This window comes from Mandrillus leucophaeus, unplaced genomic scaffold, assembly GCF_000951045.1.
Source record: "Mandrillus leucophaeus isolate KB7577 unplaced genomic scaffold, Mleu.le_1.0 Scaffold87, whole genome shotgun sequence".
NCBI lineage: Eukaryota > Metazoa > Chordata > Mammalia > Primates > Cercopithecidae > Mandrillus > Mandrillus leucophaeus.
The window spans coordinates 1,674,055-1,698,337 of record NW_012109474.1 but is presented as its reverse complement, the minus strand read 5'-3'; the positions used below and the strand labels follow the sequence as shown (position 1 = coordinate 1,698,337).

The following is a 24,283-nucleotide window of genomic DNA, read 5'->3' as shown; positions in this document are numbered from 1 at the left end:
TGGAAGCCACATGTTCCTCCACCCCACCCAAACTGAACAGTCAGGGCGATCTGGTCTAAGCACTGACTTTGAGGTATCCCACCTGGGTCCTTGAATGCAATGCTTCAGATTTGCACAGATTGAAAGACCACAGCACAGGGCAAGCGAACAGAGACATACAGGATCCGCCACAGTGCATGGTATATAGCAGGTGCCCAATAAGCATTAAGAAGAAATAAAGATTGGAGAAAAGCAGGCCATATTTACTCATTCCAAAGCAAGTGCAGGGCAATGAGGCACACGGCTCCTACCCACTGTGGCTCTGGCAGCGGGGGCAAAGAACATGGATAGGAGTCAGGCATCGGCTCTTCCTGTTGGGGGAGCCCAGGGCTGCCACAGAATCCTGGGCAGGGGTCAAGCTCCTGTGACTGCTGGCCTCCTGTGATGCCAGGCCAACCTGCCGAGGCCTGTTGATGCCCACCTTCAGGGAAATATGTGTGGCAACTCTGCATGTCCCTTGCAGGGCACGGCCTTCAGCATGGGGACAGATGACCTGCGGGGGCAGGGCGGGAGCTCAGATGCCAGCCATTTTTAGAAAAACAGCCCTTTTCTGGGCTTTGCAAGCTTCTGTGCAGCCTGCCCATAGGGAAAGCGGCTTGCACTGCCTCTGGCCCTTTGCTTCAGCCTTTCTGATTTCTAACAACTGGTGGAGGGGAGCTCGATGTGTATATGGCCAGGGCTTTTGCTCAGGCTTTGGAATGCACAGAACAATGTGCTTCTATCCCTGGGTGTGCCTGGCTTGGGCCAACATTAAAATTAGTTTACATGCCTGGAGTGCACATCGGCTCAGCAGTGGGTGTGCAGAAATAAGGGAGGGGGTCTGAGAAGAGGGAGAGGATGCAAGCAGGAGATGGGAACCAGGGCCAGCAGCCTGTGTGGTTTCATAGGGACTAGGGCGAATGGAGAGTGCAGGGGTTTCTTCAGGTACCCTTGGCCTCCAGAGGCCCAGAAAGCTCAGAGACTCAGCAAGCCCTGGAAACACAGTGGGATTATTCCACAGATGGATTTTGAAATCCCAATTGATGACTTCCTGAGATGGATTCTTTTTTGTTTTTTAGAGTCTCACTGTCGCTCATGCTGGAGTGCAACAGCAGGGTCCTAGCTCGCTGCAGCCTCGACTCCTGGGCTGAATGGATCCACCTGCCTCAGCCTCTGGAGTAGCTGGGGCTTCAGAAGCAATGTAGCCACACCTACCTAATTTCTTTTGTTTTTTTAGAGATGGCGTCTTGTTATGTTGCCCAGGCTGGTCTCAAACTCCTGGCCTCAAGCAATCCTTCTGCCTTGGCCTTGCAAAGTGTTGGGATTACAGGCATGAGCCATTGCTCCCAACCATGATATGGATTCTTGATCTTCCCAAGCTTTTGAGCCTTACCCCCTATTTAGGATGTGGTATGGGAGCCAGAAACTCCGGCCAGCCTCGTGATGTTGAGTGAAACTTGCAGCCTCACTGAGCCACTTTCCCCAGTATAAACCTGGGGAGGGATCCCTGCCCTGGAACCTACCTCCGATTCACACATAGGAAAGTGCTCAGAAGAGCTTCAAAGCCCCTCATGCCCCAGGGAGCATTGGTACCCATGACTGATGGCTCTATGCCTCCCTTCCACAGCGATTTCCTGAGTCTCTACTATGAACCATGAAGCCAGGAGCTGGGGACAGCCTATAACTTGGCCAGGATTCTGGCCCTCTAGGAGTTTACAACCTAGACTCCAGGAATCGGTATCAGTCCCCCTCCTCCCTTCCTACGTAAAAGACAAGAGTTAGGAACTTCAAACTTCTGACAAAGGGAAACGGCTTGATTTTCCAGAGACCTCGAGAGAATCATGAGAAGGAGGTTTTCCCCTTAGGAAGAGAGTTAGAGGAATCGCCCAGGTTTTCTTCCCAAGCCTGAAAACATGGGACAAGGAGAGGGGCAGGAGGATGGGAGAAACAGGGGCTGAAGTGGGGGCAACACACACATCCAGGATGAGGTGAGGGTAAGTTACATCTTCAGGCTTGTCTCACACTTGAGAGGTTCACTGATAAGGAAAGCCAAGCCAGAAAATCTTGAGTGCCCCTTCTGGGCTAGAGTCATTCCCAGAGACCCCAGAGACACCACCCAATTGAGCTTCTATGTATGAAAAGCCCAAAACACAATGCCTGATGATGACCCAGGCAGAAACTCTGAAGAGTTTCTCTGCTCTTTAGCTCAAGGTCAGCTTTTTAAGGGGCTGTCTTCTAGAAGGTGCTAGAGAAGAGCAATTTATTTTGAAATCTGGTCACACACCAGATTCTGATTTTGTGTTGTCTTTTCACAACAGGCCTGCTGTGTTTACGACTTGGTTGAGATGAATTTTTTTTTTTTTTTTTTTTCAAAAAAAGGTATTGCATCCTTCTGTTAGATGTGTTGTTGGCAACGGTTGCTAGGGAGAGCTGGGTTCAGTTACAGACCACTGATGCCGGCTCTAATAATACTTTGCCCTGCATAGCTCGGATGCAGACACCTCTTGGCTAAACACAGCACACACATTTCAACAGAGGAGGGCTTGAACTTGTACTACCCAAGCCTGTCTCAGCAAAGGAGCATTCCCAGAGCCCACGTGGACGTCCCGGGGCAGTGACAGGGCAGTGCTGGGTGGAGGGGGCTCAGGCTTCCATTCTTGTCATTCCAAAGGTCCCATAAAAAGAGGCACACTCGTTCCTCACTTCTCTGAGAAACTGGAGCCCCTTCACCGCCCTGTATCACACCACAATTCCCTGATGAGGATCCAGGGAAACTTTTGGTTCCTTCTCTAACCCAGGCACCCTGGGCAGCCCACATTCTCCTGTAAGTCGGAAACAATCAATGATCATCATCTAGTCAGTCAGTCTAGTCTGCAGTCAGGACCCTGTAAAGCCAGAGAAGTTGGGAGCCTTGGTGGGAAGGGGTGCGGGGAGACAGGCTGAACTGTGAAGTCCCAGCCTCCGGTACAGCCTGGCACCGTGGGTGAGAGTGAGGCCCTTTTCCTAAAACATGTGATAGCTGTTCCAACACATATCCCAGGCCAAGGAAAAGGAAAATGGGAAAAGGAGCTGAGGACAGAGAGAAATGGAGGCAGTGGGAGAGAAGAGGTGGCTTTCATCTCATCAAGGAGGAGGCTCAGAAGTGACGATGAGAAGGGCCTGAGGCTGGGGGAGTGGAAGGCATGTTCTCAGCAGCTGCGGCCTCCTGTGTAACGGGGTTCTCCCGCCAGCTCAGGCTCGGAGTTCTCCCCACGGCTCAGCAAAGAGCCCAGCACCTGGCAGGTATATCTTGACTGGTTCGCGGCAGACAGGCAGAGCCAGCTGATTCATAAGTGGCCACGATGAAACAGTCAGGTGTCTCTGGGGTGTCTCAATGGCGGTGCTCCCCTCTGGCTAAGGAATGCCCAGGTTGTGTCCTTGGAGAATCTAAATCAACTGATTAGGGGTAGGCCCCCTGCCTGCTATGTTTTAATGATTCTCATGCACAGCGAGGCTGAGTACCACTGACCTAAAGAAGAGCCAGTATCTGAAATGCAATATTCCCAGGCCAGACCTCCACTCTGACAATCACACTGGTGAGACTGTGCTTTAGTCTGCCCATCTATGAAACAGAGCCACCACCTACAAACCATCAGTCATTCAATGCCTTGTGACTTCCCACTATGATCCCTGGATGAGAGCACTAGCATCTACCAGGAGCATGTTTGAAACGCAGAAGCTCAAGCCCATCCCAGGCCTCCTGCATCAGAATCTGCATTTAAACAAAATGCCACGTGATTCATATGCACATTCCAATTTGAGAGCCCCTGACCTAATAAAGACAACATGCTTGGTACATTTAAGAAATGTCTGTTTAATAAACAGAATTTTACTTACAAGGACACTACTAAAAAAAGGGCCACGTTTCAGACAGAAAGGAATTGGCTTGGATATAAAAATTGAAGACCATTTTGGAGCTGTGGGATTGGTGACAGGGTCCTCTGAGACCCCAGGGGCTCCAGCACTGTCATGGCTCATGAGAATGGTGCTTCTGGGTTCCTTGAGATAGCAGTGCTGAGTCTGGCTGGGAAGGGTTAAAGGACCTTAGACCTTCTCCCTTCTCCCACCCTGCACTTCCCACTCCACGGGGGCTGCACCCCAGCTTGGCAAGAGCCCTTATACCTCTGCCGCAGACTGTTGACCACATCTGAGGTTGCCCCTCTCCCTCCATGCTGCCGGCTCGCATCATCAAAGCCCTGGCAGCAAGAGAAGTCAGCCAGGGAGAACCAAGTGTAAAGACCGCTGCTGGGAGCTGTGCTAAGGAGGCACTTCACACCCTGGCCCCTTTGGAGCCTGCATTGCTAAGCCGGGTCCCAGAACTTGTGTGTGGAAATGGTAGCTGAACCTGATCCTATGGGGCATCTCGGAGGCTGCCAGACCGAACCAGATGCTGGTTGGGGACCCAGAGCCAGATGGGCCTTGAGTGGATGGAGCTGAGTGCAAACCTCAGGGAGGAAGCAGTGGGGAAGGCTGTGCAGGCCGGGTCTAGAACTGCCTGCCAGGAAGGAATGCAAACATAGTTTGCCAGAAAACGAAGTCAGGTGGAAAAAGACATCCCTGGAGGTGTTAAGAGGGAAAGCTGGTTGTGCTAAGCCCAGCCCATCGCTTTCGTTTCTTGCACCTCTTGGGGTTGGGTGGTGAGGGGCCATGAATTATGCTGCCCAGAAAGGCCCGCTGCACCTCTGTCTCCTTGGCTACAGAGAGGGGGCCCAGGGCCTGAGGAGGCTCAGCCAGATGTGGTTCAGGTGTCCTCTGGGCCTTGGAGTTAGGGGGCCATTGTGGGGTCAGGGCAGTCCCGCACCAGCACAGTCCACCCGCCTTCCCATGGCAGCCGAAAGGGCATTGTCTAGCCACCCAGGAGGCCTGAGTACGCAGATCAAGCCTCTGGTTATTCTCTCAAGGGGCTCCCTCCTTGGCTCACATGAAAGCTGGGACTGCAGGTGGTGAACAGTGGTGAGTGGTGGCCTACGTGGACATTTCGATTTCTAAAGACCTGACCCTCAGGTACTCTACCTAGGCAAATGGCTCTACTGTGGGGGAGGGGAGGAGGAGCTGCTCTGAAGCCTCAGAACGTAAGCCATGACTGCCTTGTGGCGGGGGGATTCCCTTCTTGCCCTGGACTTCAGCTGTCCCTGCAGGCCCCTAGCTCAGGAGAAGGTAGGCTTCTAGCGCCTTCCTTTTCAGACATCCATTTCTCCATGACAACCGAGGGCCCTCTAGCACCAGGCACTGTGCAGCCCCTGGGATACAGAGGTGCAGAAAGTAGAGGGGTTCCCACCTCCCAGAGCCCAAGATAGGAGGGCAGTAACAGCACACACCCCAGTTTGTCACTGTGGATTCACGTGGCCATTGGTTTAAGTTCAACTCCTTCTTCACTGCAAACCTCTTAAGGACAAAGCTGTGCCCATTCACTGACTGCTGTATGCTCAGTCCCCAGGCTGGTGCCTGGCACACAGTGAATACTAGCAGGGTGACTGAACATTGTGGCTACAGGATGAGAGGTGCTGGGACAGGAGAAGGGCCGGTGCTTCCTGGAAAGTGGGGCCTCAGCACCACCTGAAGAAGGAGTGTGAGTTGCTTCAGGAGGAGGTGCATGCTCAGAGTGGGATAGAGAAGTGAATTCTGGGCTGGGGGAGAGTCCGTCCACGCAGGGTGTAGTGGGAGGTTCAGCCTGGCTGGTGAGGGGTGGGAAGCAGGATGTGGACTGCCAGTTCTCTGCCCCAGAGACAAGGTGGCACCCACAGGGCCGGGTTTCTGGGGCTGGTCCCAAAGCCTGCATCACTCATGACAGACCTACCATTGAGCCACAATATGGGGTGAGCGGGTTTGTGAGGATTTAGGGACCCAGGACAGTTTCCTGCCAGTGGCAAAGCCTTGGGAGCATGAGAAAGGGAAAGGCTCACACGGGGTCCCTCGCGCCCCTTCCTGAGGCCCCAGCTCATCTCCAGCAGCGCAAAATCAACGGTGCACTGATGAAGGCTATTGTTTGCGCTTTCCCAGAGGGAACTACAGAGGCCAAGCTCCAACTGATGACAAACGAATCAGGTCTGGAATCCTTCCTTCCCAGCTTTGAATTTTGTGTTTTTTCCCTGCCGTAGTGTTTGCCAAACTGTCTCTCAGCACACTAATCCCACAAGAAGTTCTTAGCTGGGGAATGCAGGGGACTTTGTTGAGTTAAACGCAGCCAAACGGGTTCCCTTCCTGCTGGGACATCTGGAGGCTGTCCTAAGCCAGTGCACTTTGTGGTTGATTGAGAGGTGAGCGCAGGGGCCGTAGGGCCCCCTTTGTGGCTGAGTGTTCCCCACGATTGATGGTCTGCTGGACACTTGTGGGTGAGGCCACCCTTACCACGGCAGGTTGGAAGAAATGCCCGATCTGAGGTGGCCCCTGCAGCCAGTTGCCCTCCCCAAATGCCCCATGCCCTGGGTGCCTGTCTGCCACTGGGTCAGGCTGGGTTACTTGGAGCTGGCAACCATTGTCTAGAACTCTTGCCCCATCCTGGCCCCTTTTTGAAAAACAAAACCTAAAGCCAAGACCATAGGCTGATGCGGTCTCTGACTCGCCTGTGCCGGGCGCTCTGTGGCAGACAGGCTTCTCCCTGCCCGCCACTCTCCACATGCTCCCAGGACATTCCGGCCCGCGAGGAACATGCCCCATGTGCAAATCCCTCAGGTAATACGGGAATTCGTCACCAGGGGAGTGCGGGCGATCCAGGAATGGGAACCTGATCAGGGCCTGGAGCAGGAGAGAAGCAGCCCAGGCTGGCCAGGGAGGGCTCATGTTGCAGTGAGTGCAACTCACATGCAGAGGAGAGGGTGGGTGGGGATGGAGCCCTGCCGGCTACATGCGGAGGTGGCCTTAGCGGCAACTTCCTCCCAGCTTTTAGGGAAGACGGCAGACTGCGAACCACATGGTTAAGGTGAGGGTGGCCATGTGCCCTTGTTTACACCTGTTGTCTAGGTATAATTATGAACTGAACCCGCTTTGACTCTCACAAGTGTTGCAGTTCGGATGATCTATTGTATGGTCAACCTAGTTAAGACGGCTCTGTAGCCTGCCATTCTACTTCATTACTTGGAAACTACCATTTCATCTCACCTGGACTGGCAACTCACTTTGTATCTCAACTAGTCTCTAAAATACAAAATAGGAGGAAAGGAGAAATGGCTCTGCCCCAGCCAAGGGTCTCCAAGGACAGTCCCAGGACCTGGTATAGCCACCATCCCACGACCCTGCTATCTGCCTGATGTCACCAGTTTTGGGGCCACCAGCTTGTCTGCTACTGCCCATACAGACAAGCAGGTACTTGTGAGATGAAACGTTGCTAAGCTCCGTCCAAGCTGACAGACTGTCCCTTTTCTGCTCATGTGTGACTTTGCTCAAACCCATCTCACTACCAGCGATGACCACCTACACACCTGCAAAGGTCTAAGGATCTGGCCGTGGGTGGAAGGAGGAGGAAAAGAGAAGTCCACAGCAAGTTCATGTCTGCTTGGATGTGGAGAGGTCAAAGCACAAAGCTAGGTTGAGACCAAGAGCCAGCCTCTCATTATGAAAATAGAAAGTGGGAAAGGCTGGTTAAACATAAAGCACCTATAAAATTATATTGGTCCATCGTAACCAGGGAGCCCACACATAAACACACACAAATCCAGCCGCTCATTCCTGGCCCCTTGACTGCCTTTGTGTTTTCTATAATTAATCGGGCAAGGGCAGAACTTGGGAAAAGTCCAACTGTGGCCAGAACTCGCAGCCTTCTTGCTAGGAATAACTCACCGAACGCAGAGGGGCAGGGGGCGTGGGGCAGTGGCGGCCGGCGTCCGGTTACCTGCAGCATGTTGAGGAGCAGGCTCCGGAACTTGGTTCCCTCCACCATGAAGAGCGCCATCTTGTCACAGAGCTTGGCGGCGGTGAAGGCGAAGCTGCGGTCGGACACGGCCTTCTGGTAGATGGTGCGCACGATCTCGCCCAGCATCTCCTCGGAGTTGGTGGAGTTCTGGGCCTCCTCCATGAAGGTGGTGAGCTTGGCGTCCACGTCGCTGCTGTTGTTTCGCATGCTGTTCAGGATCTCGATCAGCTTGTCCATCTTGTTCTGCTGGGGAGTGGTCGTCTCCACGGCCACTTCATCCTGGGGGTGTCGGAGACAAATGAATGTGCCTGAGTGAAGCCGAGGTCTCTGTGTGGGGGTGGCCCGGTGGAAAAAGGGTGGCCACCCCCAGAAAGCAGGACCAGGCCTACTTTCCTGGATCTGAGGGCTGGTCCCTCTGGGAACCTCCACCAAAGACCCCTCACGCGCCAAAAGCTCCTTGTTTCCTTTTTTCTTGGCCCCTATGACATCCAGGGCTGATACTGCTTTTGGCTTCTAGCTCCTACCCAGGATTCTCACATACATTGGCTTTTTTTTTGTTTATTTGTCCATCAAATGGCTTAATTTAGAAATGATTTAATGGAGCTTATGAAAGAGGAAATAAGATAACAAATATGAAATCGGGCCAAAGAGAAAATGAGGGTAGGAAGACTTGGTCAGGAAGGCAGGTCAGATCCAAAATGCCTGCAGAGGTGGTTAAAAGCGGCCCAGGCAGTGCCCACCTTGTCCCCCACACCCTCAGCTCCGAATGTCCAAGGATGACTTGTTCTCTGGACATAGGGCTCCCTGTGGGCACAGCCCTGGCTTTTTGTCCTGTGGAGACTGTAGACATATGCCACACACGAAGGAATCCTCCCATGTGCCACTAAAACAGTTGGTGCTTCTAGGAGGGACATTACAAGTAAAAAGCCCTACAGCCTTATGAGGTTTCACTGCAACTAGGATCAGATCAGGGGCTTGAAGAAGAAAAAATGTCATCTTATTGTATTGACTCATTCTTGGTGGCCAAGAATGGGGACAACTTAACTGTGGGGAAGTGAGATCTGACTGGAAGGGCAGGGTCAGGGTCATGAAATGAGATCCCCGCTTGTTCTTCTGTCCCTGACAATAGAAGCTCTGGGCTAGAAGGCACAGACTTCTAAGCTCTGACAATAGAAGCTCTGGGCTAGAAGGCTCTAGATCCCACCCACTCTGTGCCTCCAGCTGTGTTGTTTTGGGTAAGTGATTTCACTCTCTGGATCTCAGGTTCCTCATAGGTAACACGGTGAGGTTAGATGAGAAAATCTATAGCTTTCCTTGAGCCCTTCCATGGTGGGATCGAGTTCCAAGGGCATATAGTCTCTCGCTCGAGAACCGAATACTCAGGAGGCCGAGGCAGGAGAATGGCGTGAACCCGGGAGGCGGAGCTTGCAGTGAGCCGAGATTGCACCACTGCACTCCAGCCTGGGCGACAGAGCGAGACTCTGTCTCCAAAAAAAAAAAAAAAAAGGGCTGAATCCTGGGTGAAGGAATAGGGTGTCCTAGTTCTTCTCCTCAAACCCAACCACCTCTTCAGGGAAGGCTACCCTGAGTCCCTGGGTAAAGTTAATAGGACACAACTCCCCACCCCAAGAGACATCTCACGCTTTACCTGTCTCTTGAAAGGGAGAAGGACAGTGTTGCTTTCCTTGATGAAAATGTTTAGGATGTGGCTGGTGGCCACCTAGGATTTACCCTTTTTTAGAGTGAGCAGCTAGCAGAGTGGGGAGTGACCCAGCCTGAGCCTGAGCCCATGTCTTCTTGGTCGAGGAGTTCAGGAGGCCTCGCCTGAGTAGAGTTCTTGAAACTGATCTATAGATCTACCTTCTCTGTTCCATTCCCCCATATACCCCTCTCTCCAGACCATCTGGGCCCCAGGGTAGGAACAGTGGTCTGCATATAGAATAGGAACTACCCACAAGAACACATCTGTACACGTTCTCTCATTTAACCTTCACAGTCTCTCAGCAAGGTGTGTAGTATTACGCCCATTTTACAGATGAGTAACTGGGGCTCAGGGAGGTTAGGTGACTTGCCCAAGACCACCCAGCCAGTCAAAGGCAAAGTGAAGTCTGAGCCTGCTCAGCTGCGTTCTAAAGCCCGTGCTGTTTCCATTCTGCCGCCCTGCAGTTACATTTAGCAGAACTCTAGAGGACTTGGTGGGGCGGATACTGGGAGCAGCATCTTATCTTCAAGAGTGGATCCAAGAAGAGGTCCGACCTGCCTTATCCTGCCTGAGTGTGGACCTTGGGCCTGGCCTCTGGGGCAAGAGCCTGAGGAAAGACAGCAGTAGAGGAAGATGGAGGAGAAGCCTAGAACATGGAGCTCTGCAGAAGCCCCAGGAGGAAGACTCTGTAGGCGCTGCTGCTGTGTGGGATGGCTGTGGGCAAGCTGGCCTTTCTTGGGACAGGTCCTCTCCAGGGTGACCTTACCTGTGCCCTTGCTGGGCAGTGGGGTCGGGGTGGTGGTGCTAGGGTGAGCACAGTAGACTTAATGCTGCCAGTACAAATCCCTAGCCCTCTTCTGGAGGTTTAGGGTCATCTACTGAAGCTGTGGGCCAGGCCAGGACCAGGGTGCAGAAAGAGGCTCCCAGGAGCAAACGTAAGGAGGCCTCACTTTCGGGCTTATGTTGGCGCAGGCGGGCACCTGCGTGATGCTGAGAATGGAGCCGCCTTACGGTCTGCACTATAGAGCACTCCCTGGCCGCTGGATGATGAAGGCAGGAAACAGGAAGGCTAGAATCAGCCTGCTCCCACTCTGAACAACTCACCTCTGCCTGGATGGTACTCACCTGTAGAAAAGCTTCAGTCCTTCTTTCATAAGCTCCATGTTTCCCCGTTTGGGGAAAAACATGTGTGCCTTCAGCACAAACAATATCTAACCCTAGAAAATGCTCCCTGCACCTCCCCCATCACTCCCAGGCATGCATCTCTTCCCTCGACTCCCTTGGGCTGGGGGCTGGTGCCAAGCGCCTACCCTGGGCCTCTTGGAGGCTAGAGGGTGAAAAGCCCCAGTGTGCTGGAGGGGTTCAGGATGGCCCTAGCTGCTGGCAGTGGTGGACCAGTGTGGTGGGTCCCTGCAGTCATAGAAGCCCCTGCTTCCCTGTACATGGCTCCCCAGACCCCCAAACCCACAAGGCTCTGCACTGTGCCCACCTACCAAAGTGCCTACCTCTTGCTGTCCTCCCTGGTGCAAGAGAACAACAAAAATTCAATTACCGGTACCTTTTCCTTTAGCCTTCGCCGCAGTCTGTCTTTGGAAGACTGGAGCAGGGTAATTTTGGGCCGCTCCCCAATGCGCTCGGGAAGAATACTGTCTTTACGTTTTGTCTCAACCTCTGGCCCCCCTGGCTGCTGTGGGGGCAGCCGCTCAGAAGCCACCGGGGCCAGGGTGTCAGGGCTGCGGGGGGCCTCGAGGCCGCTGTGCCCGGTGTCCCCTGCAGTGTCCTCTAGTTTTGGGCTCTCGATGGTCATGGTCTCTTTGGCATTGCGGTGTGCGCCTGCCTCCCCCTTGTCGCCTGGTGGGTGCTTCATGTTGCCATGGTGCCAGCGCCGGTTCTGGCTGTAGCCGTGGTGAGTGGGCCTCCCTGAGGGGTGGGGCGCTGAGCCCCCCTGGTACGATTTCTGGTGGTCCCTGTTGTGTTTGGCACTGCCTGGCTGGTGGTCACCATGCTGTTGGGGCTTGTTCCCCCCTGGAGGTCTCTGCTGCCGCCTGTAAACGGAAGACGAAAGACAGAGAGGGCGATCACTGGGCGGGCCAGTCAGAGTCCCTGTGCCCAGCCGCCAGAACAGGAAGTCATTGCCTTGTCCATATATTCATTCTTCCAACAAACACTTCCTGAACACCTTCTACGTGCCAGAGTCTGTGACAGCGCTTGGGGATACAGCAGAGAACAGGCGGACGGGTCCTTGCTACTGCAGAGGACCAAAGCCAATTCTTTCCTTAAAATCAGTACTTTATTCACTTATTAGAATATGTGTGAATGCATGCATGTGGAACAAAATTTTAAAAATCCAGTAGCAGATAACAGGGAACCCTCCTGCCTCTGACTCTGTCATCACTTATGGCCTTGGAAGCCGCCGTTCCACGTGTGTGAATCTTCTAGACATAGTCTATGCATGTACCAGCAAAGATGCATACACAGACCTGCTTCTCACAAGCACCTTCCTACGAATGACTATTCACCATAATGCTTTTTGAAAAGTTATATCCCTTTCAAACAACTTTTTTTTTTTTTTCCTGGAACATTGTCATTGTTACCCCTAAACCCACAAACTAAACATGCTATAAGAATTTTTTATGGGCTAAATTGTGTCCCCCATCACCCCCCAAAACTTCATATGTTGAAGCCTTAACCCCCAATACTTCAGAATGTGACTGTATTTGGAGATAAGACGTGACAAATCACCTTTAAAGAGGTGATTAAATTAAATGAGTCTGTTAGGGTGCGCCCTAATCCGAATTGACTAGTGGCCTTATAACAAGAGGAACCTTTGACACACAGAGACACCAGGGAGGCTACATGCCCAGAAGAAAGACCACATAGACACACAGCAAGAAGGAGACCATCTGCAATTCAAGGAGAGAGGCCTCAGAAGAAATCAACCCCACTGACACCTTCATCTTGGACTTCCAGCCTCCAGAAGTGTCAGAAAATAAAATGCCTGTTGTTTACACAGCCCAGTCTGTGGTACTCTGTTATAGCAACCTAGCAAACAGATACAGAAGGAATATTTAACATGATGGGTGTAGGTCAAGACAGGCTCATCTGACAACACTCTCTAAGCACAGGGAACAGGTACGAGTTGTGCACCAGGAACAAACCCCAAACTTTTGAGTTGTGGCCAAAAGACAAGTGAAGAGGTGGTGAGGGGCATTCTCATGACCCTTCTGGCTGGCTCGAAGGCTGCTTCCTGCCACTCAAAGCACTACTATGTTCAAACTCCATCTTACCCTCAGGGTGTTTTCCATGCCACAACTTTACTGGAAGTGCAGTTGGAGCACAAGATAAGCAGAAATTCCTCAAAGGTTGTAAAATAGTGGAAAGATTTTGCAGAAAGATAACATAAACTTCTAAAGAATAAGCTCTGCACTTCCTCCGTCACCTATCTTGGGTACCACAGACCTTCACTGCACAGCATGTTTTGAACAAATTGTATTTATTTACTTACAACTTATTGCTTATTACTTACATAAATTCAATTTTAATATTTACTTGATACATTTTATCTGTGAAAAATTCAGGGTATCCTGGGTTGGGCTGGGGTTAAATGCATTATTTTTTCCCACTAAAATTAATAAAATTTTTTTTTTCATTGAAAAGCCACCATTGAAAAGCTTAGTAGCTCATCATCCCCAATGGGGATGACAGTCCCTTTGATCCCACCCTGTTGGGGTGTTGGGTACCTTGCCCCTCATTGGACCTCCAGTGGAGTGGTGGGTGGGAGTGGGGCTACAGTTCCTGCAGGGGTGTTTGGCTGGAGGAAAGTAGCTACTGTCTCGAGTTTTCTATCTTGCTAGGCTGCCCCTTTCCTGGTCCTCTGGCTAGAAAGAGTAGGCTTTTGTTGGGGCTCCGTTTGTCTGCTTGGGCCTCAGGGTGTTTCTGGGTCTCCAGTTTCTTTAGCTCCAAGTCTGGGATATCTGAGCCAAGAGGAAAACCCCAGGGAATCACCCGTGTGTCATTCTTCAGCTCCCAAGGTCCCTGACCTGTCTGTCTGCTTTCTACCTTTCAGAGTCTTCTTAGGTTTGTTTTTATATACAGTGTCCAAGGTTTGGGGTTGTCTGTATTTATTTTCATAATTTAAGAATCATTATTAAAATATCTGTAAAAATCTGGCACCCTGAACTGAATCCTGCTGACTATTCATGCCCTGGGCCCTTCTCAGGAGGCCTGCATGACATTTTTCATCCCTGGTGTCCAAGTTCAATCTTGTTGGGTTCTGATATACATTCCTGGGCAAGGGCACTGTTGCCTTGACACTTGGGTGGGAGAGACAGCCCCTCCATTCTCAAACACACCTCCCTCCTCAATGGCATTGCTGAAATATTCAGTTTCACTCCCCATGGCAGGGTAGGAGCTATCGGCACCAGTACCTGGAGAAGAGTTGGGCCCCATCAGAAAAGTGGGGCCCTTGAGTCAGGTTCCTCCCAGTGATTCTACCACCAACTGGCCTTCCGATTACCCAGCCCAGCCCACCCCCAAATGCCTGAGTCAGCATGGAGAGCTGCAGCCCTCATTCTGCAGAGTATAAGGCAACCCCCATTGGAGAACCCAGCAGAAACTGTGGCCCACAGACCACTCCTCAGGGCGCCTCGTGCCTGTGACTTTTTGTGATTTCTCCCTCCTTTAACTTCTCAATTACTTTCAACTAATTGCTCCTTCCATGCTCTTTGTTCTTTCAATGTGAGTTATTTTTAAGCCCAGAGAGGAACCTTGGAAATTCCCTGGCAGATAATAATTGATTCTCACAACTTTTGTCATCCTTATTTAGAATTTTTGTGGCGCCTGCAGCTATGGCCCAAGAAATGTCCCCAAAGGATGGTTGACCAAGCCCTTCCCAACATCCGTCTTGAAACTGCCTGGTTTCCCACTTGCCATATCAGGGATTTCCCTCTCTCTACCCAGTGCACGCCTCCACCCCCAGAAAAGAAAACAACTTCTGTCTACCTGGAGGGGAAGGAAGTAATTGCTACATGGCTGGTGGTCAGGGGCTCCAGAAAGAAATCAGCTGGCTCCTGCAGGGCTTTTGCAGCTCATTCCTGGAAATCTGGAGGGACCCGGAATTCCATGTCTTCCTGGTTCGAAAGAGCTTGGAGCCAGCCAGTCCTGACAATCTAGCAATGGCCAAGAATGCCCCAGGCCACTTGGCACTAGTGGGAGTGCTCAGGCTCACCCTTGCTGGGCGGCGGCTCCTTTGTACATGTGGAAAGCCATCCTCAGTTGGGAGGGAAGCCAGGGAGTCCACCTCAAGTGTTCCCTCCTAATTGGGTAGGCAAGACTGACAGGTTCAAAAGAAGGAGGTCTTGATATAGAGCTAAACGGCAGATAGAATCAACTGGGTGAGCCCCGGGAGGGCAGAGAAGAAACCAGATGCCACTGGAGAAAGAGGCATTAAGATTGTCCCTCTGTCCTCCCTTTTCCTTCTTCCTGCACAAGGCCTTGCTTAGTTCTCCGGGCAAGTAATTGCTGGGACTGGCCTCTGTGTGCAGGCGGGCCGAGAACCTTTCTTCCCATTCGACAGATAAGACAACTGAGGCTCCATGAGGTGCACTCCCACGGCAGAGGGACTGCCATGGGCTCCATGAGTGGGCTAAGCCTGTCAACTAATCACAGCACCTTGCAGCCACCTCCCGTCTGTCTCCTAGTCTCCTTTATAGCCTCCTTGGCTGACGAACACTCTGGGACAAAGACCGCAGTGACCTCTACTAATGGAGAGAAAGGGCTGAATGGTCACTGAGACCTCGGTGGTGATAACTGCATGAGGTCTAAGTTATTTGCCGGAGAAGGAGCCAAAAGGGCCGCTAAGGGCACTGGAACAGACTTGGGGTTGGGCCTCATTCTCCAACAATGGAGACCCAGGCTTCCCTGCTCCGGCCATTCACAAATATTTGTCAGCGGTCGTTGGCTGGGCCAGCCAAAACCAGCTCCTCTCTCTTCTGTGTTTGCTGGCGCTGGGTTTCATCGATACCTTCATTCAGGGGCCAGCTGGCTGCTCCCCACGAAACCTGTGGGTTTGGGGTTTGGCTGGGCCAGGGATAAGCCACTTTTGCTCCCAGAAACCCGGCAAGGAGGCTGCACTTGGTCTCAGACACATGGATATGTGGATCCGGGGTTGGGAAACATACTGGACACCCAGTTTTGCAGCCCTGCAAGCAAGAAGGGCAAAACCTCATCTCTCTGCCTCTACTTCTGGGGAAGTCTTCTTCGGGTCAGGAAGAATGGCCCAGGAGATAAGGTTAATATTCCATTTGTGCTACTGGCAACACCTGCTGTTGGGAAAATAATGCTTTTTATTTATTTATTTTTTTGAGAATGGAAATTGTCAGTTTATGCTTTTTCCATCGTTCATTTAGTTTATTCTTCCTTCTTTGGGTTCTGAAATCAGATGTCTTGTTTCACTCTAAGACTGCTGTCTTTTATACAAAAAAACAAAAATGTTCTCAGAACACCACAGCTGCATTTTGGGAGGTGGGTGTAGGGAGAATAACTTCAAATTTTGTTTTAAAAAAATGGTTTTAACAGCAGTCCAAATGGAGACAAATGTCCCTCTGTTCGTTTTTTATTTCATAATCGTTCCCAACTAGATATTCTGAGGGCCACTGACTTATTATGGTTCTCTCCATGTCGGACACTTTACCACATAATTTGTAGGTCTGCTTAAAAATTTCTGAAAGCAAAATTCCTAGGGCAAGTGGTTTTAAAACTATGCATGGGCTCATATTTCTTGCCTTCAGGAAAAGTGATGACTGCTTATTACCAGCGTAGGCACCTCCACTCCTGCCCACCTACACATGCCCTGAGTGAGCTCTGCCTGCCCTGGCCCAGCCACCTGGGACAATGCAAGAGTTGCAGTGAGGCTCGGAGGCACAGGCACCAGCAATTTCTTTGCAGCTCAGGGGCTGCTTAGCCAAGCGATGGCATATAGGACCCAGGAACAAAAGTCGCCACACACACCCACCCCAGTTTGCAGAATGATGGGGAAGCCTAAAAAGGAAAAGTATAAGGGAGGGGAGGTTTTCTTCCCTCATGAGGGAGTCAACCAAGGGACATCATGGCATTGGCTGATGAACCCTCAGAGACAAGGATCACAGTGACCTGCACTAACAGCACCCATGGTGCGCGCAGGGCTGAATCGGATGATGGGTGTCCCCTGAAGGACACTCCTTGCCAGGTCTGTCGGGGGGATGGCAGCCTGCACAGAGTCTGGTACTGTGCAATTCAGTTTCATGGGCTGGGTGATCTCACCTCTCTGTGTCTGTTTCCGGCTGTGCCAGTCCCCACCTGAGGGGCAGTTGTGAGGGTTACATGAGTTACAGCATGATGGATAAGAAAACCAAGGTCCAGAGAGGTTGCTTTGTTCTTCTAGGGTTGCCCAGCTAGTTAGTGGCAGAGCCCTCATCGGAACTCAGATCTGTTTCTGCTGTAACGCGCCATATGACTGGATTTAACAATTACTTATTGGAGATCTCAGTGCTCTTTGGAGAACTGGGGGCATCGCTACAAAGCTTAGGCAACACACAGGCCCTGTAATTGCCAGGGCCCATCGTTATCATCATGGCGGCAACAGCAGCACTGGACCAGCTGCTTCCCGAACACTCCCTCCTGACAACCCTGAGAGGAGAGGGCCAGCATGCATCAGAAACACTCCTGCCACCGTGGGCGGCCAGCCAAGCTGCAGACTCTCCCACTCCAATAGATTTTGTGGCTCTCTTTGCTCAGAGTTGGGTGGAAAACAATTCAAGATTGAGGTCTTTGCCAGCCTAGGCAAAAGTTCATGTAAGAAGCGTGGTATCTCACTGCATGGACTAAAAGCTTTAGAAATCAGATGTTTACCTCGCTGAATGATGCTCTGGAATAGAAGCGAGGTCCGACTGGTACCTCTGTACCCTACAGGCAAAGACTGTTCTCACCAACTGTAGAATGAATGAATGAATGAACAATAAATGATGCAGAGAAAGGCTGGTTCATTGTTGTTTCATTAATTAAACACATGCTGAGACTCTGTTCTGCCCAGAGGTTAATCAGAGATGTCAGTGGGTTCACCTGAGGCCACATAGCTCCTGCAGCCCTCTGAGAGAAGTTGGGGTGGAGGCAGGGTATGTGTGTGACAAAGCTGTTCAGCTGTCCCTACGGAGTCCTTCAGCACTCCCCTAATCCCATCCAGGTCTTAAGGTCCAGACCTGAGCGGGAGCCTTCCCCAGCTCCCAGGGTCCCACCCGAGCCCTCCAGACTCCTGATACGATTACAGTCTGGAACGTCCTACATCACACCCATGTCTCTGCCACCGGAGTGTCTTGTGTGTGCCTCTGAAATGCTCCCAAACCATCCACTTCCTTCAGATGAGGCAGAGCCTTCTCTCTCTCTTCCTCGTGATCTGGGGAGGAGGCAGCAATGACCAGTGCACAGGGCTGCTGCCTTCATGAAGCTGAGGGTCCATTTGGAGAGACAGATGTGAATCCATTAGTTACAGAAACAGGTCTCTAGCTTCATCCCAGGACAAGAGTCACGAAGGAAAGGAAGCAGAGAGCGGCACAGGCCTACGTCCTACTCTGGCCTGGAGGCAGACTGGCCACATAATGAGTGGAACCCAGTGCCAGATGAAAATGTGGGCGCCTGGTTCAAAAGCTATTGAGAAAGTCAAGACAGTCCCATCGGAGCATAAACCAAGCGCAGGCCCTGGACTCAGGCAGTTTACACACTCTAAGTGTGGCCCTGAGGCCACAGGACTCAAACTCACATCACAGGGATGCAAAAGAATGGTTCATAGCTGACATGTAGGAAGCAGTTACAGTGAGCCAGGCATGGCTTTCGTTTAACCCCAAAAGAAGCACTATTGTTCACCCCATTTTACAGAGAGGTCTTCAAAGCACAGAAAGGGTAAGAAACTTGCTCAATGCCACACAGCTTGCACCAAGCAGCGTCTGGGTTTGAACATAGGTAGTTTGGCCCCCGAATGTGTGCCCTCAGCCACCACACTGAGGGTGCTGAGAGTGTAGGGCAGCTTGCACACCATTGCTGAGCCACTAAACCCAAATTCAGAGGACCACAGGCCTCAGCCAAAGTCAGCAAGGAGGGAGCCGTGGGCTGTCCTATGGCAGCGTGTGGTGCAGAAGCAAAGGCGGAGGGCTGAGCCAGGGCCTGCTGGGAATGGGGAGGCTGGGGCTGGTGCGGGGAGAGCCTGGGAGGGCTCTGGATGGGAGGGTTGGAGATCCGGCCAGCCAGCCTTGGCTCCACTGCGTCTGGGGAAAACCACAGAAGCCGCTGCAGCCCTTGGTTTCCATCTGTGCTGGGAACAGCCCTTTCCCACCACAGTCTGCTGGTTCCTGTGGCTGGGGCCTGTGGGGCAGGGCTGGGGGTTTGTTTTTGGGGTGGCCCCTCTGGCTTCACTGCTGCCTCGTGGTGAAGGGAGGAAAGCGTGCAGACTCCTGCCACCTTCCTCCATCTTGGGGCAGCACAGAAGGCCAAGGGAAAAAGGCTTTCTTGGGGATATTCTATGGGGTTCTGAGCTTCACTCAACTGCGGACCCATTTCTGAGGCCTCCTCTCAACCCCACTGGAAATCCAGGGCTCTTGGCCCACATTGCCCAGAACCAGTTTACTGGGCAGCTTTGGCTAACCACTCAACTCCCCGTGGCCCAGTGTTTCCACCTGCAGAATGGGGAAACCAATCCCGACTCAGGTTCTTAGGGTGGCCTCCCACCTACAAGACTCCTGCCTGGATCACAAGGCTAGTCTGAGGCTACAATGAAATGAAGCCCGGGAAAGCGTGTGGGGAACAAAAGCACGTTCTAAATACGAGGTATTATTTTTGTTCCAGGGTGAATCCAGCATTCCAAGAATCCTCAGCCTCAAAAGTTCTGAGGCAGCGTGATGTCATGGGAAGAGCACGCGGCTGCCCTGGGGAGTCGCCAGGCTCCGCGTGAACCTGGTGGAGTGTTTCCAGGGGAAGGCCCTCGCCCTTCCGCTCAGCCTGCCAAGGCCTGCAGTCTCCCAGATCTGGGCCATGGACCCTCACTGCAGCCTGCTGGTGGCTCTGGGCATCCCCTGAGCTTCACAGTAGTTCCTGGAAGTTTGAAGTATGGACTTTGGAGCCAGATCCCCAGAGTTCAAATCCTGACGCTGCACTTTTAGCTGTTCAACTTTGGGCAAGTTCCTTAACTGCTCTGTGCCTTAGCTTCTTCCCCTGTAAAATGGGAACAAATAGAAAACCCATCTCATAGGGTTCTTGTGAGTTTTAAAGGACTTGATATAAGTGCTATATTAGTGTTTGTTTGTAATATTATTATGCCGTGGGTTTTCCAAGCAATAGAGCACGAATCCTCCAGCTATGCAGAGGGAGGGATCACACTATGTACTCATAGTACAGATGGGAAGACTGGGGCTGTTTCAAATGTTAGGTCAAGGAAGAGACCCCAGGATGTCTGGCTTCTCTTCTGGTTTTGGGCTTTAAGGGCTGAGCTTTGGGCCTAGTTTCCCACCATGAAACTCTTCATCACCCAACATTCACTACCATCATCCCGAGGGAAATACTGTGACGGGGTCCCCACAGCTTGGGATCCACCTTCAGTGACTTCCTCTACCACCAGCCCAAAGCCCGGCCATTTGAATCCACCATAGCTGGCCTCGGTACCCTGGCCGATGGGCCTTAGCTGGCCCTCTGCTGTCTCACTCACCCCACGAGTTGATTGACCTAGAAGTCACTCTCCCGGAAGTCACTCTTTCTTGCCTGTTTTAATCTCACCAACTCGGCGTGGTGGAACAGCCCTTAAACTAGAAAAGCTAGGACCAAGAGGAAGGCACATGGAGAGAAAGTCGCCTAAAAGTTCTTTAAAATCCCAGGTGCGACCAATCATGGAGCCTGTCTGAAAAACGAGGGGTGGGGAGGAGCGGCCAGTAGAGGCAAGGCTCAGAGATGCAGCCTGGACTCACTTACCGAAGGAACTTTCTCATGGGGATGGCTGCCCCGCAACAGAGGGGTCTGTCGGGGGACATGGTGAGCTTCCTGTCATGGGAGGTGTCTGATCACTGACCAACAGTTAGAAACCGCAGTGCCCTACACCTCACTAATTAGCTATTGCCTATTCTGCAACCAACACGTCATCCAGGAAGCCCTCCTGGACCTCAGCAGCCCTCTAAGGAGTTCTCATCTGGAGAGACAGCCTGATGTGGTGACAGCTCGAAAGCTGGACAGCCTTGGGTTCATATGCTGGTTTTGCCCTGGTCTAGCTGGGTGGTCTTGGACAAGTCACTTAACTTCTCTGCCCCTCTGTTATCTTATCAATCAAATGGCCCTCATAACAGCTATGCACACGGTAGCTGTGAGGACGGGCTGCGCCGATCTCCGGGAGGTGCCTTCCCAGGGAATGGGCCTGACTCCATTGTCCCACGCTGTCCCACACCTCTGGGTTTCTGACTTTCCTTCCACTCTCAGGGCTGGAGTGAAGGTGGAGTAAAGGTGTAGTGATACTCAGTTTAGCACCATCATTATCCCTCCCTCTTTCCCTCCCTCCCTTCGTCCCAAGTCACCATGGTACTCAGATTTAATAAACACTGAGTGGCCCCCACCTGCTGGGGACACACATGTTCCCCCTTGATCCTTACAGCAACCCTGGGGGAGCCTTTCCCCCTTGGGAGAGGTTGAGCAGCAAGCCCATCCAGGACCAGGGCCTGAACCCCCATCTTGCGCCTGTGCTCTTCACTCCAAGAGACGGACCCATCTGTGCTCTTCTAGAAAAACTTCCTCACTGCTATTTAAAATAATCTGGTAGGAATAACTGAGAAAATGCAAAGGACTGGGCATTGTAATTCGTCAAAGTCCATCTTGGGACTGGTGGAAAGGGCTGCTTTCTCCATTACTTTGGCCATTGATGGGGTGACCTATAACAAAAACCTCCTTTTTTGTTAAATTATTATTATTATTATTTCTTAGAGTCAGGGGTTTGGGTTTTGCTCTGTTGTCTAGGCTGGAGTGCAGTGGCATGACCATAGTTCATGCAACCTTGACCTCCAGGGCTCAAGTGATCCTCCCACCTCAGCCTCCCAAGTAGCTAGGACTACAGGCTCGTGCCACCATGACTAGCTAATTTTTTTTTTTTTTTTAATTTTTATAGAGACAGGAGTTTTGCTATGTTGCTAATGCTGGTCTTGAACTCCTGGGCCGAAGCCCTCCATTTACCTTGGCTTCTCAGAGCACTGGGATTATAAGCGTGAGTCGCAGCCCCTGGTCGCAAAATCCTCTTGAACAAGCCAATTTCTCTTCTCCTAGACTTTCTGAATGAAGTGTTTCACTTCAAGGCCTGGGCATGAAACCGAGTAGTGACCCCAGGACTCCAAGGTGTCAGGAGCTTCCCTAGGACAATGAACACACCTCAGCGGCCTGAGCTGTGTGTGGGCCGCCACCCTGTTGGCTCCAGTGCAGGCCCTTCCCCTGCCCAGCGCACCTCTCTACTTCTGGCTAGAGGCCCTCCATGCAAGCCTGCCTACTGGCGTTTCCCAAGACTCTTAGCCAGGAACCCACTGGGAGCTTGCGGGGGCAGGAGATGGGGCACTGGAGGCTCAGCACTGGTTGGCGAGCTGGCCGATGGTAGTCTCCTCACCCATCGTAGTTTATTCTTGATTCATTGAAAACCACATTTGATCCAACAAATGAAGAATATTGTTTCTCAGGCTGGCCTCTCCCCTGAGATCTGTTTAGAGCCACATACCAGCTTTTGAGTCTTCCTTTGCAATTCTAAAATCTGATCAAACTCTGGTGTATTTGTTATGCGTAGGGGCTCAGGTTGCCACAAAGCAACATAACATATGGTTCCTGCCCTTGGGGATCTTAAAATCTAGCGGCAAAATTGCTATGTCTATTCAAAGAACCATCCACCACAGCATGGGACAAGACAAGGGGTCTGGTGAGTTCTCCGGGTGAGGTTAGGGAGGGCTTCCTGGAAGAGGTGAGGTAATGGAAGGACCCACAGAACCAAGAGGAATACCTTGAAAAAGAAGAGTAGAGACACTGGCAGTGGTTGGAGGTTGGATGGAGACAGAGAAGCAGTGGGGATGGGAGGATCCCCTTAAGACTGCCGGGGAACTCAGCTCCATCCTGGATCAGGCGCCAGGGTGCTGGACTCAGCATTTTTGACCCAGGCCTTCAAAGTCTCTGTTTCTGGATGAAGAGACCATGCCACACTGAGGCCTCTCTCCTCTGTCCATCCTGCTGTGTGGCCTATCATCTTGCCACGCTCTGACCTGAAACCTTTGGTGACAATGCTCCCTCTCACCTAATTTCTGACTCCTCCTGACCAGCCTGGCCCTCCTGTCTACCAGGCAAGAGCTAGAGAGGCGGTGCCACCATCATAGTGCCTCATCTGCTTGTCCCTGTGCCTGATCTTCCACACCCATCAAGACCCTCCCCACACGTTCTCACTTCAATCAGTATGCACGGAGTACTCCATCAGGCCAGCAATCTGTGACCCTGGTGTCCCACACATAAGCATTCCAGAGGAGCGCAGCACAGGAGAGACACTTTTCAAGAGGGACAGCGTGGAGCCTGGGGCACCTCTGAGAGCAGAGAGGTGTCGTGGGTGTGCCTGGGGGCTGGAAAATAGCTAACAGCCTGAGCTAAAAGTTCTGACCACAGGGTGATGATAAACCTTGTCCACATTCCCTCTGCCTTGGGCTGACCCTGGGAGGGGATGCCGGCCCTTGTTGGGGAAAGGCCCCCACGTGAAGCAAAGATGACCCCGCAGATGGGACACAGAGGAGCCAGCTGGGCTTCGTGGGCTGTGGAGCTTCCAGGCTCTTGGCGGAGAATGCCACCAGCCACCTCACTCCATTAGGCCTCACAGCCCAGCCACCCTTCTGGGACTGTCTCCTTCACTCATGACTTCATTACTGACAGGTTCGCTTGTCCCTGAAAGGCTGTTTTTCCATCCTGGGAAGGAGAGGAAATACGAAATGGAGTTAGCTGGAGTAGGGCCTCTCTGGGCCACATTTTTGAGCCAGGACTGGTGGAACTGATGGGGCCGTGGTGAGACATTATCACAGAGAGGACTCCTCAAGGTTTCATGCACAGCAGAACCCCCAGCCCAGCCATCTTGGAACATGGCTTCCCAGCAGACAGTTTCTTTGTCTAGAACCTTCCAAAATACAAGGGACCTTGTAGCAGGGTGCTAATAACCTTCACATTAAACACCACTCAGCTAAGAGTCAGCCTGTATATTCCGGGACAAAGACCTGCTCTACTAGTTCCCAAATGCTGGGGTCCTGAGGCTTAGAGCAGTGAGTTAAAAGTCAATGAAAGGCTTTCCCTTATGATAAAAGGCAACTAATACATTTAGAAGGTATGATGGAATTAGAAAATCATTTGGCAACCACCATAAGCATAATTGTTTCAAGCAAGAATCATCAATAGAAGTCAGTGGGTGAAAGTTTGAAGAAAAACAGAACATTGGCATAGCCTCAAAATATCTCCCCAAAGATATTTCTTAATTACAAAGGGAAAACTTGTAACTTTACAGTGGAGAAACTTGGCAGGCACCACCTTAGCCAGGTAATCACAGTTAACATCACCAGGCAGGGGATTAAAGAACAGCACATACCTCCTGACAAGGTGCACTGGGAAGGTCACATCAC

At 51.8% G+C, this 24,283-nt stretch overlaps 1 protein-coding gene across 3 annotated transcripts in view; it reads right to left on the bottom strand.

Annotated features, from left to right (window-relative positions):
- Positions 1-24,283, bottom strand: part of CTIF (CBP80/20-dependent translation initiation factor) — a 344,748-nt gene that overhangs the window by 94,370 nt on the left and 226,095 nt on the right. For 2 of the 3 annotated variants that reach the window (XM_011968993.1, XM_011968991.1), the window contains 2 exons: positions 11,167-11,653; positions 7,886-8,185 (listed from right to left, as the gene is read on the bottom strand). In XM_011968993.1, the coding sequence (XP_011824383.1) occupies positions 7,886-8,185; positions 11,167-11,653 (787 nt within the window). Of the gene's footprint in view, positions 1-7,885; positions 8,186-11,160; positions 11,654-24,283 lie in introns of all 3 variants that reach the window. The other variant, XM_011968992.1, reaches the window with a different exon arrangement.